General features: G+C 38.2%; 1 protein-coding gene across 3 annotated transcripts in view; it reads right to left on the minus strand.

Annotated features, from left to right (window-relative positions):
* LOC126336982 (ATP-binding cassette sub-family A member 7-like) overlaps positions 1 to 16,500 on the minus strand; it is a 585,480-nt gene that overhangs the window by 26,872 nt on the left and 542,108 nt on the right. For all 3 annotated transcript variants that reach the window (XR_007565029.1, XM_050001219.1, XM_050001217.1), the window contains exons 43-46: positions 12,886 to 13,083; positions 11,561 to 11,695; positions 8,694 to 8,890; positions 6,186 to 6,423 (exon numbers count right to left, since the gene is read on the minus strand). Coding sequence is in view for 2 of the 3 variants with exons in the window: in XM_050001219.1 (XP_049857176.1) it covers positions 6,186 to 6,423; positions 8,694 to 8,890; positions 11,561 to 11,695; positions 12,886 to 13,083 (768 nt within the window). In the remaining variant the exon portion in view is untranslated. The remainder of the gene's footprint in view (positions 1 to 6,185; positions 6,424 to 8,693; positions 8,891 to 11,560; positions 11,696 to 12,885; positions 13,084 to 16,500) is intronic.

Consider the following 16,500-nt stretch of genomic DNA (forward strand, 5'->3'; position numbering starts at 1 on the left):
TAAGAAAGAAGCAACATTCCCTGGTGGGCTACGTGCCCCCTAGTACTTGTTCTACAATGCCTACAGCACTCCAAAGTAAGTAGTGTGCTCTTTTCAGTACGTAACTAATATTGTGCCCAAATAAAAAGAGTAAAAGGTGGTTTGGAAAAGTCAATCAATCTGCAAGCCTACAAAAGACATTTTTCAAAACATAATATGTATCACAGGTGTTATTGAAACCATAGCTGAGATGTGAAGTGTAAGCATATGCAAAATTCTCTTCAGAATTTAAACTGAATTTTTAGTAGCTATTCCAAAAGTATCCTTAGACTTGGTTGACAATATTAACAGTAACTTCAGGCTCTGTGCAGATGATGCAGTTATCTGTAGTGAAGTACAGTCTGAAAGAAGCTGCACAGTATTCAGACAGATTTCAAAGTTGCGCAAAGATTGTAGGTTTGCTTTAAATCTAAAATCATTCATTCCCAAAACAAAAGTGTCACATCCTGTGACCATAATACCAGAAGGTCAAAGTTGGAATTAATCAACTCATAGAAATACCCAAGCGTAGCACTTTGTAGGGACATGAAAGGTACCATCACAAAGGCTCATTCATAGTGAAACAGGTAGTGGACTTCAGTTTATTGGTAGAACACCAGGGAAATGCAATCAGTCTACAAATCACATTGTTACAAATCACTTGTACAATGCATCCTAGCATATTGCTCACGTGTGTGTGGCTCAACCAAGTAGGAATTGCAGGAAATATTCAATATATACAGAGAAGGGCAACACGAATGGTCAAAGGTTTGTTTGACACACAGGAGAGTGTCACTGAGGTGTTGAAATAAATGAACTGGCAGGCTCTTGAAGATAGATGTAAATAAACCTGAGTCAGGTTACAGTTTCAACAACCAGCTTTAAGTGATGATTCTACAAATATACCACAACCCTCTACATATTTTTCCGAGTGAACATGAGGACAACATTAGATTAATCACATCACACACTGAGGCATTTTAACAATCATTGTTTCCAAGCTCCATAAATGAATGGAACGGGAAAAAGCCCTAAGAACTGGCACAATGGAATGTTACCATAGTCATGAAATTCACAGTGATTTACAGAGTATGACTGTGAATGTAGATGTAGATGCTTATTGGCTCATTTCATAGCCATTATAAAAATACACTGAAGAGCCAAAAAAACGTCTGCCTAATATTGTGCAGGGCCCCTGTGAGCATGCAGAAGTGCCGCAAGACAATATGGCATGGACTGAAATAATGCCTGAAGTAGAGCTGGAGGGAGTTGACACCATGACTATTGCAGGGCTGTCGATAAATCTGTAAAACTACATGGGATGGAGATCTCTTCTGAACAGCACTTTGCAAGACATCCCAGATATGCTCAATAATGTTGATGTGTGGGGAGTTTTGGTGGCCAGCGGAAGTGTTTCAACTCAGAAAAGTGTTCCTGGAGCCACTCTATAGCAATTCTGTACATGTAAGGTGTCACATTGTTCTGCTGGAATTGCCCAAGTTTGTAGAAATGCACAATGGACATGAATGGGTGCAGGTGACCACATAGGATGCTTATGTACGCGTCACCTGTCAGAGTCGTATCAGGGGTCCCATATCACTTCAATTGCACACGCCCCACACCATTACAGACCCTCCACCAGCTTGAACAGTCTCCTGCTGACATGCAGGGTTGAATGGTTCACATGCTGACACTAGTTGATGGCCCAGCACTGAACTCTGCAGCAATTTACAGAAGCGTTACACTTTTGACACAGTTCCCCACAGTCGTTTAATGAACAAAGTAAGAGCATACGGACTATCAGATCAATTGTGTGATTGGATTGAGGAGTTGGTAGATAACAGAACGCAGCATGTCACTCTCAATGGAGAGAAGTCTTCCGAAGTAAGAGTGATTTCAGGTGTGCCACAGGGGAGTGTCATAGGACCGTTGCTATTCATAATATACATAAATGACCTGGTGGATGACATCGGAAGTTCACTGAGGCTTTTTGCAGATGATGCTGTGGTGTATCGAGAGGTTGCAACAATGGAAAATTGTACTGAAATGCAGGAGGATCTGCAGCGAATTGACGCATGGTGCACGGAATGGCAATTGAATCTCAATGTAGACAAGTGTAATGTGATGCGAATACATAGAAAGATAGGTCCCTTATCATTTAGCTACAAAATAGCAGGTCAGCAACTGGAAGAAGTTAATTCCATAAATTATCTGGGAGTACTCATTAAGAGTGATTTAAAATGGAATGATCATATAAAGTTGATCGTCGGTAAAGGAGATGCCAGACTGAGATTCATTGGAAGAATCCTAAGGAAATGCAATCCGACAACAAAGGAAGTAGGTTACAGTACGCTTGTTCGCCCAATGCTTGAATACTGCTCAGCAGTGTGGGATCCGCACCAGGTAGGGTTGATAGAAGAGATAGAGAAGATCCAACGGAGAGCAGCGCGCTTCGTTACAGGATCATTTAGTAATTGCGAAAGCATTACGGAGATGATAGATAAACTCCAGTGGAAGACTCTGCAGGAGAGACACTCAGTAGCTCGGTACGGGCTTTTGTTAATGTTTCGAGAACATACCTTCACCGAAGAGTCAAGCAGTATATTGCTCCCTCCTACGTATATCTCGCGAAGAGACCATGAGGATAAAATCAGAGAGATTAGAGCCCACACAGAAGCATACCGACATTCCTTCTTTCCACGTACAATACGAGACTGGAATAGAAGGGAGAACCGATAGAGGTACTCAGGGTACCCTCCGCCACACACCGTCAGGTGGTTTGCGGAGTATGGATGTAGATGTAGATAGATGTAGATGTCACACTGAACAATTCTCTTCAGTTGTTGTTGGTCCCATTCTTGCGAGATCTTTTTTTGTCCACAGCTATGTCAGGGATTTGATGTTTTACCACATTCCTGATATCATGGTACACTCATGAAACGGTTGTTTGGGAAAATACCCACTTCATTGCTATCTTGGAGTTGCTGTGTTCCATCGCTAGTGCACAGACTATAACACCAAATTAAAAGTCACTTAAATCTTGATAACTTGCCATTGTAGCAGCAGTAACTGGTCTAACAACTGCACCAGACACTTGTCGTCTTAAATAGGTGTTGCCAACTGCAGCACCGTATTCTGCATGTTTACATATATCTGTATTTGAATATGCATGCGTATACCAGTTTCCTTGGTGTTTCAGTGTATCTACAGGAAGGTATTGCTTGCTGTAAATAAGTCTTCAAATGACAAGATAATATTTAGTTCTGGAAATAAAGGAAAATAAATCTGGAAGATTGCAAAATAGAAAAGCTCAATAAATGTCCCACAGGGCTTAGCAAATTTCATGAATTGACATTATTCCAGTATTGCAGTAAAGATACAACAAAAATTCCCACAAACAGATATACAGCTTCTGCAATAAGTTATGGAGCAAGTAGATGGTGATGATGGAGAAATCCACAACATAGTGTGAAGTCAGGAAACAAAAATTGAAAAACAGCCTGTAGGCAAACAAGAAGAGCTAGTCTACGTACTTGAAATGCATTAGATGGCATGCACATTCCTTCAACTGACATAACAAATGAGTCCCACACCTTAGTTAACTTTCCAGGATATCCACAACAAACAAAATTTGTGTCCCTAGTAAAGAAAGGTGAAATACAAGGCACAGAAAATTACTGGCCTGCCTCTATACTGCTGACATTCTTCAAAATTATAAAATACCAACTAATAAATTATCTGAACAATAGTCACCTTATCAACATACAGAATCAGCTGCAGTACAGTACTTCACGCACTTGACAATGAAATTCTTTGACATTGTTCACCATACAGTTCTACTAATGAAACTAGAGTTACTGTGGACAAGAAGTGTATTGAAGGAATTATTTGACCAGATCTACAGAACAAGGTACAGAGGATATGATTGTACAAGCCTTACATGAAGCAAAAATTTTATCAGATAAAAAATACATTAACATACGAGTTTCTTAAGGTAGGGAGTTCTTGGTATATGTTAATAACTTTGCAGACAATATGATTCACAAGGAAACACTCTCTTTGAGGATAACTGCAACATTGTAATTACGAGTAAAATATCAGAACTCATATAGAGAAAGCAAATGAAAGCCTCAGCAATGTTTACAGTTGATTATGTAATTACTTCTGAACATAAAGGAGACAATCAGCAAGCATTTGAGTTTGAAGAGGGAAAACAATACTAACACATTAAATGTAGATGAAAATTTCCTAAGTTATGTAAGAAATACCTTTTCACAGATGAATACTGACTGTTACTTGCAATGGAATGGGGTGCACAAAGATACTAGTACAAAAAATGAGATCAGAATGTTGTATTATTGGAGTTTGTGACATTCGCCTGCTTTATTTCTTCGCAGATAGTCCTCAGTGTTGACATACTGCATTGTTACTGGCTGAAAAATGGGGGATGGAAATTTAACACTGACTACTGTAAATGATGTAACTGACAGTTGCACAGTTTTTTTACTTTCAGTTCACGACCCCCAATATTACACAGTTATGTGGCCAGTCCACTACTGGTTAACTTTTGATAAGCCTCATTAATAGTTTGCAGGCAAACATCGGCATACAGCTGCATTAGTTTGCTGTTGAACATCTATGAGCAGTAAATACCTAACCACCCAGTTCACTATTTCTCAAATAAATTGAACATACACTGTTGTTGCTTTAAGACACGGCCTATTTATGTTACACTAATTCCACTGTTACATTAATGCATTATTGTAACTTGAAACTGATACAGATTTCCTGTCTGAACATTGGCCATTGACAGTCTCGGGGCCAAAATTAGGGCCTTTACATATCCACACAATAATAGGCACTGAAACTATACATTGTTCACTGTTTAATTGACAGAAATTACAATTAAGACATAATTCATCAATTAACGGAATATATAGGAAAATCCCCTCTTTTTAACAATTTCTTCAACCATGAAGGCTAGGCTGAATTATTTGTTTAAATAATGAAATTAACAGAAATATTTACATAAACAATGCTTTTGAGAAACCTGGTACTTATTTTGGAATTAATTAAGGGCTGGCTTTGCTAATATGTTTTCAAATGGACTAAGCACAAAATTGAGAAACCTGGTACTTATTTTGGAATTAATTAAGGGCTGGCTTTGCTAACATGTTTTCAAATGGACTAAGCACAAAATTAGGTCTGGTGCTATATTTCTTTCAGACTGAGGGTCAACCTTTCTCTTTTATGGAAATGCAGACTATACTCATATATTTTAATAGTAATTAATTTAAAATGAAAAAATAAATTTAAGAAGGCAGATGGTAAAACAAGAGAGGAAGTAAAAAGATCCCAGCTTGCTTCATCACAAGTTCTTCATCAGTGTGTGACAAGTAGCACATGTTTATATAATGTTTCTGTGTACTCTCAATCCTTAGCTATGCTACACACTTTTTGGGGATCAAGCAAATAACTTAGGGCCATGAGAATTAGAAATGAATAGCAATAATCAGCAAGTTGTAAAAGTGTGTTGAGAGTTGGAGATTCTATTTCTACCATATATTAATCCATTTGGTGCATAAAAAGCAGCTCTATTCGTGATCTTTGAACAAGAGCTCAGCTTTGCTTACACACGCCAGTGGGAGGGGGGGGGGGACTAGCCTTTGAAGTCAGTGAATCAAACTACATTGTATCGCCCATGCAAACAGAAAACACACCTAAAACTAACAAGTCTAAAAAGGCAGTTAAAGCATATCATCTTAAATAATATATACTACACAGTAAAAGTTGTTGAAACAATATAAATTAAAGGTTGGTATATGATAAAAAAATACAATATTTCTACCCAGAATATACTTTCAGATTGTGACTGCGATAAGATTTGAATCATTGGTGTAACTATTGGAATTAACTAAGACTGTAAGTAATTACACACCTGAACATTTGTTAAATTTTAACTGTGTTTCAGTATTACGTTAAGCTGATATGTGTAACAGATGATTCTCTGGGTGAATGAACAAACAAGCATTCATTTTCTTCTTAGCAAACATTTTGTTCTGTGTAGTGAAAAATATTATAAATAAAACTATGCTTTGCAAAAATTTAACCAAATATAGAGCTATCATTTATATACAAATATCAATAAAAGACCAGTAAGAAAATACCTCTTCCAGTTGAGTCTGTGAAACAGAATAATCCTGTATAAAACCAGACTTTCGACATACTTCCATTTCATGAAAAATTTTGGCTAAGTTCACTGTGTTTTGAGGAATCTGATATTTAGCTTGGTTACAATGTATTTCCCTCAGTGCTGCCTCAGGTAAATACTGTTTCACAAATTCCAATGCAGAATCAAATACTCCAGTTTCTCCGCGCACCAGCAGGATGTAACCTTCTCCATATCTGCAATGGAAAAGTTACATGCATTAACAGATTCCATTTCAAATTAATACAGTTACCTAACAGTACTAAGTACCTATCTGTCCATTTATGATACCTTTCTCACAATGGCTAACAGTAGTCAGCTCTCATTAATTAAATTATGCGTAATTTTTACTGGTTCAACTGCTACAGGATAAAGCTGACGTTCTTCATAAACGTGTAACACACAAAAATTGCTACGTAATATAAATTAATAAAAGAAAATAAACTATCGTATAACATCATCTTTGAGGAGTGATCGTTCCACATGAAACATTTATATGAGTTGATCTGATGCAAGGGCTTTTGTCTTAGAGAGTTCTGTATATTGTATATATCTCAGCAATTACTAGGACTGTGTCTGACCCCATACCAACCTCATTTCCTTATACAGGAAACAAGTGCTGACTGGAGCATATTGGAATTGTCTGTATCTTGGTACAGTGGATTTGTCAAAATGAATTCAGGAGTTGGAGACCTTTGCAGTAAAGCTAAATTTCTCTTGCACTCCTTTTTTTATTTATTGTTTTTTATTAGTAAGATTGTTCAGATACTTCATCTATTTTAAAAGAATTCTTTCTTACCAAGTTAGCACATTTTGTCCCAACATATTCTGGCAACACTTGAAACTTCCAGGCTATTAGGCCATGGTTGACTGTAGTGCCATTCAGCCGTTTTACCTCTAAAGATGTCTCTTGCAGTCAGAGAGGAAATGTTAGGAGAAAGTTTTTTACATTGACCACAGCCTAATAGCCTGCAAGTTTTAAGTGATGTCAGTTCCAGCATGAAAGCTTACATTGTATGATATTCTGGCAAGTTATGGACCATATATTTCCACACATATTCTACTGTTGTGATGCTACACACCAGGAAATTTATATCCATGCAAATTTGAGTGCTGTGATGCTACAGAAAGTAATTAGGTGGCATGAATATAGTATCAAAATAGTGTTGCTGAAACTATTTTTAAGCTTGTGAAGAATACTGTTATCTAACTATCCAGTGGTGAATACAAAGTCTGATTTGGGCATCAGATTGACTTTTTAAGTATAGTTCTATAACAAAGGGTATGTCCATTCTGTCTCCTATGAAACATAAACCTAAGCAATGATGAAACATTGACATTTCACATGAACAGATCTGTATCAGCATTGTGTATCACATTATATAAGAAAAAGAAGAAAATAATGGGTAGGAGGGGGGTAAATGGGGATCACTGTGGGTTAGGTAGAGAGACATCTGCTTTTAACTGGGCCTGCAACACATATGATGATAATACAGCAGTTATTCTTTCTTGTGCACTTCAGATGTAAAAATAACAAAAATGCACCTAGAAATTACCAGGACCTGAAAGAAAAAAAAATCTTTGAAGAGTGTGTGTGTGTGTGTGTGTGTGTGTGTGTGTGTGTGTGTGTGTGTGTGTGTGAGAGAGAGAGAGAGAGAGAGAGAGAGAGAGAGAGAGAGAGAGAGGGGGGGGGGGGGAGGGGGGGGACATAGCTTGAGTTGGGGTAGAGGAACGGGTGTGGTCCAAGCCAAATTACCAAAACCTGAAAGAAAAAAAAATCTTTGGAGTGTGTGTGTGTGTGTGTGTGTGTGTCTCAGAGAGAGAGATAGAGAGAAAGAGAGAGGGGGTGGGGGGTGGGGGAGACACAGCTTGAGTTGGGGTAGAGGAACGGATGTGGTCCAAGCCTTGCAATAGTTTAAAATTGGTTTCCAAGCAATTAAAATGAGTATGGATTATAAGTCTGTTTAGGATTGATTATTAGATATTTTTATTGTTACCTGACTGCAGTTTCATTGGAAAGTTGTTTACGGAAAGAAAAGGAATTTAGAAGGTATCCTATCTCATTTATGATTAAGTAACACTAAATAGTCATCAAAGTAAATACAGTGTTGTAATATGCAGAGCTGTGTATTTCTTGATAGACATGTTTAAAAAGAGGCATAGCTTTCTAATAAACTTTCTGAAATCTAAGTCTCAGTCAATAGGTAATTTCCAAATCCGGCTTGTATACATACCGATTGTGAAATATTGACAGCTTTTCACACAGTGCAACATTTGAGATTGTGCACATTCAAAGTGCACTACATATATTATGTGCACAACTTATTTTCCGATAGCATTTGTAAGTTTCAGTTTTTCTATGAATAATATACTTCACTTAAAATGGTATCAACACTTTGGTTCAAAGCACTGTATTTACAGGAATAAATGAATATTTATCTTAACAGCAAAATGGGAAGGAACTTACTTATTTTTTAAGTGTTGTGGGCTCCCTAAACAAGTGAACTGTCCATCTGCCATTATAGCAAGTCTAGTGCACAATGCTTCACACTCCTCCATACTGTGGGATGTCAAGACAACAGACTGGCCCTTTTGAACCACTCGCTGTATACATGTCCACAGAAAACGGCGAGCTTTTACATCCATTCCTGTTGTTGGCTCATCCTTAAAATATTGAAAAAAAATCAAAAAAATCAAAACATCCTCTGCAATTGAGTTCTCATCATAATAAAAACTGGTAACATAAAGAGAGACAATAGAGGTCAAGATCATTGAAATTTTTGAAATTGCAATGGGATGTAGCAAATGACCCACAGTGTATTTGGATGCCTATTCACTGAAATGCACTACTAACATCAGACTGTAAAGAGAGTATAAGTAGGATTCATCTTGGCCTTTAGGTTTGTATGCCCTGTAATTTCCAAATTTTTATCTTCACTGAAAATCTTGTTTGAGCATATCACAGGAATGTAAGAATAAAAATGACAAACTTAATGAAGAGTGCCCCCCCCCCCCCCCCCCCCCCAAATTTATATTTTGGTACTGAATCTGCATAACATTTTTAGTTTACTCAGAGGATAAAAAGAAGAGAAACAACTATGCTATAATTACTGAGACACATCTCTGTGGTTAAGATTGCCATTTCAAATTTGGGTGGCACAAGAAATTTTCATTGCTTGTTTTTGGCCAGCAAGAGGAAAAGAAGTGCTAGTACAGTTCGTGACAATTATACTTTGCACTAATTTCCTGGATTAAATTCCAAACCTCTTTTCAGTGTCTCATGGAATGAAGATATGCTATATTGATAGTGATCGGTCCATCAGAAGGGGATGTTAAGTTCAGCAAGTCCCTTGGTGCTTTTCAAGAGGAGTACGCTATTTGCCAGCACTGGGTCTCACTCTCTTCCTCCCCTTCATACTTAACAACACAGGCATAATACCACACCAAACAATCACTTGTCTACTATCAACATGTCACAGGAAGGCAACAGTACATTACTTCCATTAGGTTATTGTGCCCACAGAGTAAAATATGGGATTTTTGGCAGCTTCTTCCAACTAGCATCTACCTCCAGCACTCGTTTCCAGTGTATGGAGCTGTCTTTGATTCTGATCTTTCTTGTTTGCATTTCATCAACATTATACATATTTATGAGGCATACAACCAGCAATGAGCTTTTTGTTCTGTTTAGAAATTAGTGCTCTTGTTTGCCTGTATCTTTTTTCCTCTACACGTCACTTATGTTCCTGGCCTAGTAATTTCAAACAATGGAAAATCCAGGATGGAATGTAACAATATTGTGAAAAGGAAAGTTAATGCTCACCATATAGTGGAGATGGTGAGTCACAGATGAGTGTGGCCTCAGCTGGCTGAGACTGCAGTCATGCGTGTGTGTGAGTTGCATTTGCATGAGTGTGTATGTGTGTGTGTGTGTGTGTGTGTGTCATCTAATTTTGACGGAGGCCTTACTGGCCCAAAGCTATATTTGTGATAGTCTTTGTGTTGTGTCTATCTGTCACTCAGCTTCTTCGCTATATCGTGAGTAGCATCTTTCTTTTTCATAATATTGTGGCCTAGTAATTTAAGTGTTACCCTCAAGTGGAACAATATGTGACATGAGCTGTCTTAGAAGCAATATAGCTCTCTATCATACACTAAATTTTTCACTAATAAAAAGTGATTGTCTGCAAATATTTTTCCTTGCATTAACATTACAGCATCAAGAACAGGTCTTTAGGCATTTTAAGGTGTCTTGCAAGGTTTTCAGCTGGAAATGTAATTCACTATAGAATTGATAATTTCATACAACTCAAAGGACCTGGAGTAACTATTTGATTTTATACACACAATTCCATTCCTTGAAACCATTTTATTACAGCCTCATTCAATTACAGCCTGAAATTAAGGCACAAGAGTGCTGTCATGTTGAAGTTGAAAACATTCGCTTTTTTAACTGTTGGAACAGTGCCTTAGCCAAACTCAGAAGGTACTAACTGTCTCTACATGTCAATTCTTTGCTAGAACCACAGTCCTTCCATTTCATCACATCACCACTCACTACAGAATTGTGGCATCATTTTCTTTAAAATTTGTGTGGTCTGATAACCATGCCTGCCACACTCAGTTTGTATTGAAACTTTAGTGGCTATAAACACTACAACAGAGTGTGTCTATATGACAAAATGAGTTATAGATGAGTGTTTTTCTTCCAGAACATACGCATTAGCTCATTACATATCAACTTTTTGAATATGCGTTCTACTTGTTTTTCTCTCTTTTGTTCGAAAATATTCCACTGAGATTCAAATACAAGCAGACTATGTAGCTTTCCCAACTAAAATAATGTTAATACAGAAAGTAAATAACCAATTTTTGAAAATATGTTATGTAATTGGTTAGATAAAAAAATCTACTCACTAAACAGAGAGTTCAGAAAAGTCACCCAGAACCCAGTGTCAGGGAAGACTTATCAGATGGGAGTCTCATCCCATCTGGTAAGTCTCCTCTGATCTCTGACTCTCCCCATGTCCTAAGCCTCACCAGTTCTTTCCCTTCACCCCTCTTGCTTCCTCTTCAATACTTCTGCCAGAAGACAGAGCCACTGCTTGAAAGCTTGCAAATTTCAACACCTTCTTATATGAGTGTTCTGCTGAGATGATTTCTCGGAAAGAGAACATCCAGTTTCAACCTCTATAATTGGCCAAAGTGAGCTTATGGTCTGTCTCAAATGTCCTCATCATGGATTAGAAATTTAACTTTTTCTTCCTAGGGCATTTACAGTTCATGAGGACTTTTGTCCTAATGTAAAAACTGATAAAAATATATGCATCTTACCAGAAAAATAAGAGCTGGCTCACCAACTAATGCTATTGCTGTAGCAAGTTTTCGTTTGTTGCCTCCTGATAATGTTCCCACAAGTCTATCTTGATAAGCGGATAGTTCTAGTTCTTGAAGTCCAATATTCACCATCTGCAAACATAAATAATTACAGTTTCTCAGCAGTTAAAGAATTTAATATCCAATATAGCCTTACAAATTGAAAACTAACTATGATAAACAAAGATAAAATTGCACAGCACATGTCAGTTAATATCAGTACATAAGAGAGATTATGTGGAAACAACCATGAAGAAAATACGTAAGTAAATATAAGAAAATCAAAATAACTTGAAGTAGGTAAAACATGTCTAGGTAAGCAAACAGGAAAAAATGTGGCGAGTGCCAGTGGCAAAGCAAATTAAATCAGTAGAGGTAGGCAATTCTTCACAAGGGCACATGCTCCCTATGGCATTTATTATTTGAACACTTTTGAGATTCGATAACTACCTTAATGCTCCCCTTCTGAAATCTATTTCCGAGTATTTACAACCTTGCAGATTTCAAAACTTGCCAGTAATTCACAGCTCTTCTTTTTATAGTATACAGGATAGCAATGATAATATTCCTACCGCTACAACTGGTTATCATGCCTGGGTAGGTGATAGTTCCTGTGTGTACACACTGCTGTTGGCAATTGTTCATACGCTAACACATATAACAGGTTCTATTTCTAAGTACTTGGTGTGTTTTCCAGTAGAAGAAGAAGAGTTTTGTTGGAAGGTTGTGCATATTTTAGCTAATATAAAATTCTACCTAAGACCATTAGATAAGGACTATACTATATCAAATTATTGACATGAATGATAACAATGTTTCACTGTGCACTTAGTTGCTGATCTGATTCTTGTTTGATGATTGCCAGTACAACATTGGTTTATTTTATTATATTTGACTTAAACGGGCAGTGCTATTGTTCCTACTATTACTACTACTTTTAAACTGTTTCTATATCAAATACATACAGGAATAATTGTCATAAGTTTTAGGTTTGCCAGCAATATGCTGTTGGCTGGATGGTTTGTCCTTATGCATATCAACTATCGCCTTAAAATGACATAATCGCCGAAACTGGCCAATGACGGAAAATATATAATAATTACAGTGGAAGGTGGAAATGCTGTCATTTCTACTCACAAAATTTCAAGAACCAGTATTAAGTGAAGAATCTAGAAATATACTTCAGCCCCCTACATATCAATCAAATTTTTTGTGCTTGTGATCCGTCAACTGAGAAGTAGAATTAATATGTATAAAAGTACCACAGATATACAGACACAAACCTGTTCTCGCAGTCTGTCAGGTGTACCACGCAAACGGTTGTACAAATCCAGATGTTCCCTTGGTGTTAGTAGAGGATCAAGTGCATCAAACTGAGGGCAGTAACCAATATGCTTCTGAGCTTGTGCCATACCAATGTCAATATTAATGCCACAAATAAACACTTCTCCAGAAGTCATTTCTATGTCACCCGTCAGAATCTAGAAATTGAAATGTATTATTTATAAAATTGCACAGTTCAACTGCTTCTTACTCATATTACTATAAAAAGTACACGAAGTAATGTTTTAAAAATTATGGACAGTCAAAATATTTGTACAGGACCTTCAGGTCCTTAATATATTGGAGAATACACCTTCCAAACAAGGAAATATTTTGTTTTTATTTTATAACTCGGAAATGCAAGTCTTAAAGCAATCACTAGGTGTCTTCAAACAATGTCCCAATTTTGGCGATGGTGAGTTAAATTGCAGATCACGTAAGAACTAAATAAACTAATTAGACTCCATATGAACAGGCCTCGGAAGGCCCAACAGCACAGACCAGCTGCCATGTCATCCTGAGCCTACAGGCACCACTGAATGCGGGCATGGAGGGGCATGTGGTCAGCACACTATTCTCCCGGCCATATGTCAGTTTACGAGACCAGAGCCACTACTTCTCAATAAAGTAGCTCCTCAGTTTGCCTCAGAAGGGCTGAGTGCACCCCGCTTGAGCCAACAGTGCTCGGCAGACCGGATGGTCACCCTTCCAAGTGCTAGCCCAGCCCTGCAGCACTTAACTTCGGTGATCTGACAGGAACCAGTGTTACCATTGCAGCAAGGCCGTTTGCATCATATAAGAACTCGACTGGTCAAACAACAGCTCTGGTGGACAAATCTCATCTGACAACAATCACCAGGTGCCAACAGCATTACACTCCTACACATGGCAAGAACCAATCAATTACAATGTATACTAGGTGATCACAAGTATCTGGAAATTCCCAAAAACATATGTTTTTCATATTAGGTGCATTGAGCTGTCACTTACTGCCAGGTATTCTGTATCAATGACCTCAGTAGTCATTAGACATCATGAGAGAGCAGAATGGGGCACTCCGTGGAACTCATGGAAATCGAACGTGGTCAGGTGATGTGTCATACATCTGTACATGAGATTTTCACACTCTTTAACATCCCTAGGTCCACTGTTTCTGATCTGATAGTGAAGTGGAAACATGAAGGGACACGTACAGCACAAAAGCTTACAAGCCAACCCCGTCTGTTGACTGACAGAGACTACCGACAGCTGAAGAGGGTTGTAATGTGTAATAGGCAGACATCTATCCAGAACATCACACAGGAATTCCAAACTGATCCACTGCAAGTACTATGACAGTTAGGTGCGAGGTGAGAAAACTTGGGTTTCATGGCCGAGCATCTGCTCATAAGCCACACATCACATTGGTAAATGCCAAACGTCTCCTCTCTTGGTGTAAGGTGCTTAAACATTGGACGACTGAATAGTGGAAAAACATGTGGCGTGACGAATAACGGTACACAATGTGGTGATCCAATGGCAAGGTGTGGGTATGACATATGCTCGGTGAACATCATCTGCCAGTGTGTGTTATGCCAACAGTAAAATTCAGAGGCAGTGGTATTATGGTGTGGCCGTGGTTTTCATGGAGGGGGCTTGCACCCATTATTGTTTAGCATGGCGCTATCACTACATCGATGTTTTAAGCACCTTCTTGCTTCCCACTATTGAAAAGCAGTTCAGAGATGGCAACTGCATCTCTCAACATGATCGAGGTCCTGTTCATAATGCACAGCCTGTGGAGGAGTTATTACTTGACAATAACATCCCTGTAATGGACTGGCTTGCACAGAGTCCTGACCTGAAACCTATAGAACACCTTTGGGATATTTTGCAATGCCGATTTCGTGCCAGGCCTCACCGACTGACATCAATACCTCACCTCAGTGCAGCACCCCATGAAGAATGGGCTGCCATTTCCGAAGAAACCTTACAGCACCTGACTGAACATATGCCTGCGAGAGTGGAAGCTATCGTCAAGGCTAGGATGGCCCAACACCATATTGAATTCCAGCACTACTGATGGAGGGCACCATGAACTTGTAAGTTATTTTCAGCCAGACATCCAGATACTTTTGATCACACAGTGTAGCTGCTGGAATCTGTGGCATATCTTCCTCAAGCACAAGCAGCCCCAAGTGCCTTACCACTTCTTGTGAAGTGCAGCTGTTTCTGAGCTAGCATTGCAAGTAAACTGAGTCATCATGCTAAGTGTCTGCAACTAAAACTGTATAAGAAGATGATGGATAAATCCTGTACTGAAACAGTTTAGATTTCCCATCTAGGAAGAAAAAAGATTACAGAGTTTTGTTTCGAATTAAGCTGATTGAACACATCAGGTACAAGTAAAAGCACGTAGCACTCATTCCTCCCTAAATTTTGTTGCTTTTACATGCAGATATTGTGTGCCAATGCGCTTCCTGCACAGGAAATACTTTAGTTCATTTTTGTGTTCTAAAGCCTGGCCACACTAGAGTGAATGGAAGCAAAATGAGTGAATGAACATAAGTGAACAATTTGCTGTCACTCTGCCAATCACTTCTATTACTTTGTGTCTTCCATGAGGATTTACACCAATGGAAATGGATGGAAACTTGACAGAATGAGAATTTTGGGCTAAAGCTTGCACACACTGAGATTATATGTTTGTTTCTAGACTGTTTCTCCCTACAAAAATTCTATGCACTATAGAGCAAACAAATTAATAATAACAGACATGATTTGATTTATTCATTAAGCAGATAAAGTCACATAGAAGAAGAGAGAAAATTTGTGTTTTTGAACATTCGCAGATGTCAGAGCCATGGTGAAAAGTGACTGAATATTTGTGAACCAAACATAACCGGATGCTGTTTGCTCCTATTTGTCTACCATTTACTTCTAACAGAATGCTGTTTATCCTGATGTTAGTTCACTCATTGTTATCCAGGCTTAAAATATCATTGTAACGAGAGACCACAATCCCAGAAGTTAATGGGTTAAATGTGATACAGAGGATTCCTTTGAACATACACTGAGTTTTGTAAGACACTGCTGTTAATACCTTTTTATCCCTATTTAATTAACTATGGCCAAACAGTGGAAAGTACAACATGAATAACAACAATATTATGAAAAGGATAGAGTGCTACTCACCTTATAGAGGAGATACTGAGTTGCAGACAAGGCATAACAAAATGACTGTTATATATTTAATCTATGTCCAAAAGGCCTTCTTCTGAAATAGAAGACACACACACAAATATGCACAAGCAAGTTTTTCCAAGCCCATGACAGTAGTGGCAGAAGTATCCTTGGAACTGAGGAACACAAAGGGGAAGCAAGAAAAGGAGTCAGTCACAGTTAACCACATGGAGTCCAAAAATGGCTCAGCAAAATCTAAGTGAATGGCCCACAAAATCTACGTAAATATGCTCCCAAGGCTACACATTATTGAGCCAGGAAGAGGACAACTGGGGATGCTCAGCTTTATGTGGCTCACAGGCAGAATACTGCTCAGTGGGCAGGTGCAAGAGGTGCAGTATTTGTGGCTGAAG

This window comes from Schistocerca gregaria, chromosome 2 (genome assembly GCF_023897955.1).
Source record: "Schistocerca gregaria isolate iqSchGreg1 chromosome 2, iqSchGreg1.2, whole genome shotgun sequence".
NCBI classification, from domain to species: Eukaryota; Metazoa; Arthropoda; class Insecta; order Orthoptera; family Acrididae; genus Schistocerca; species Schistocerca gregaria.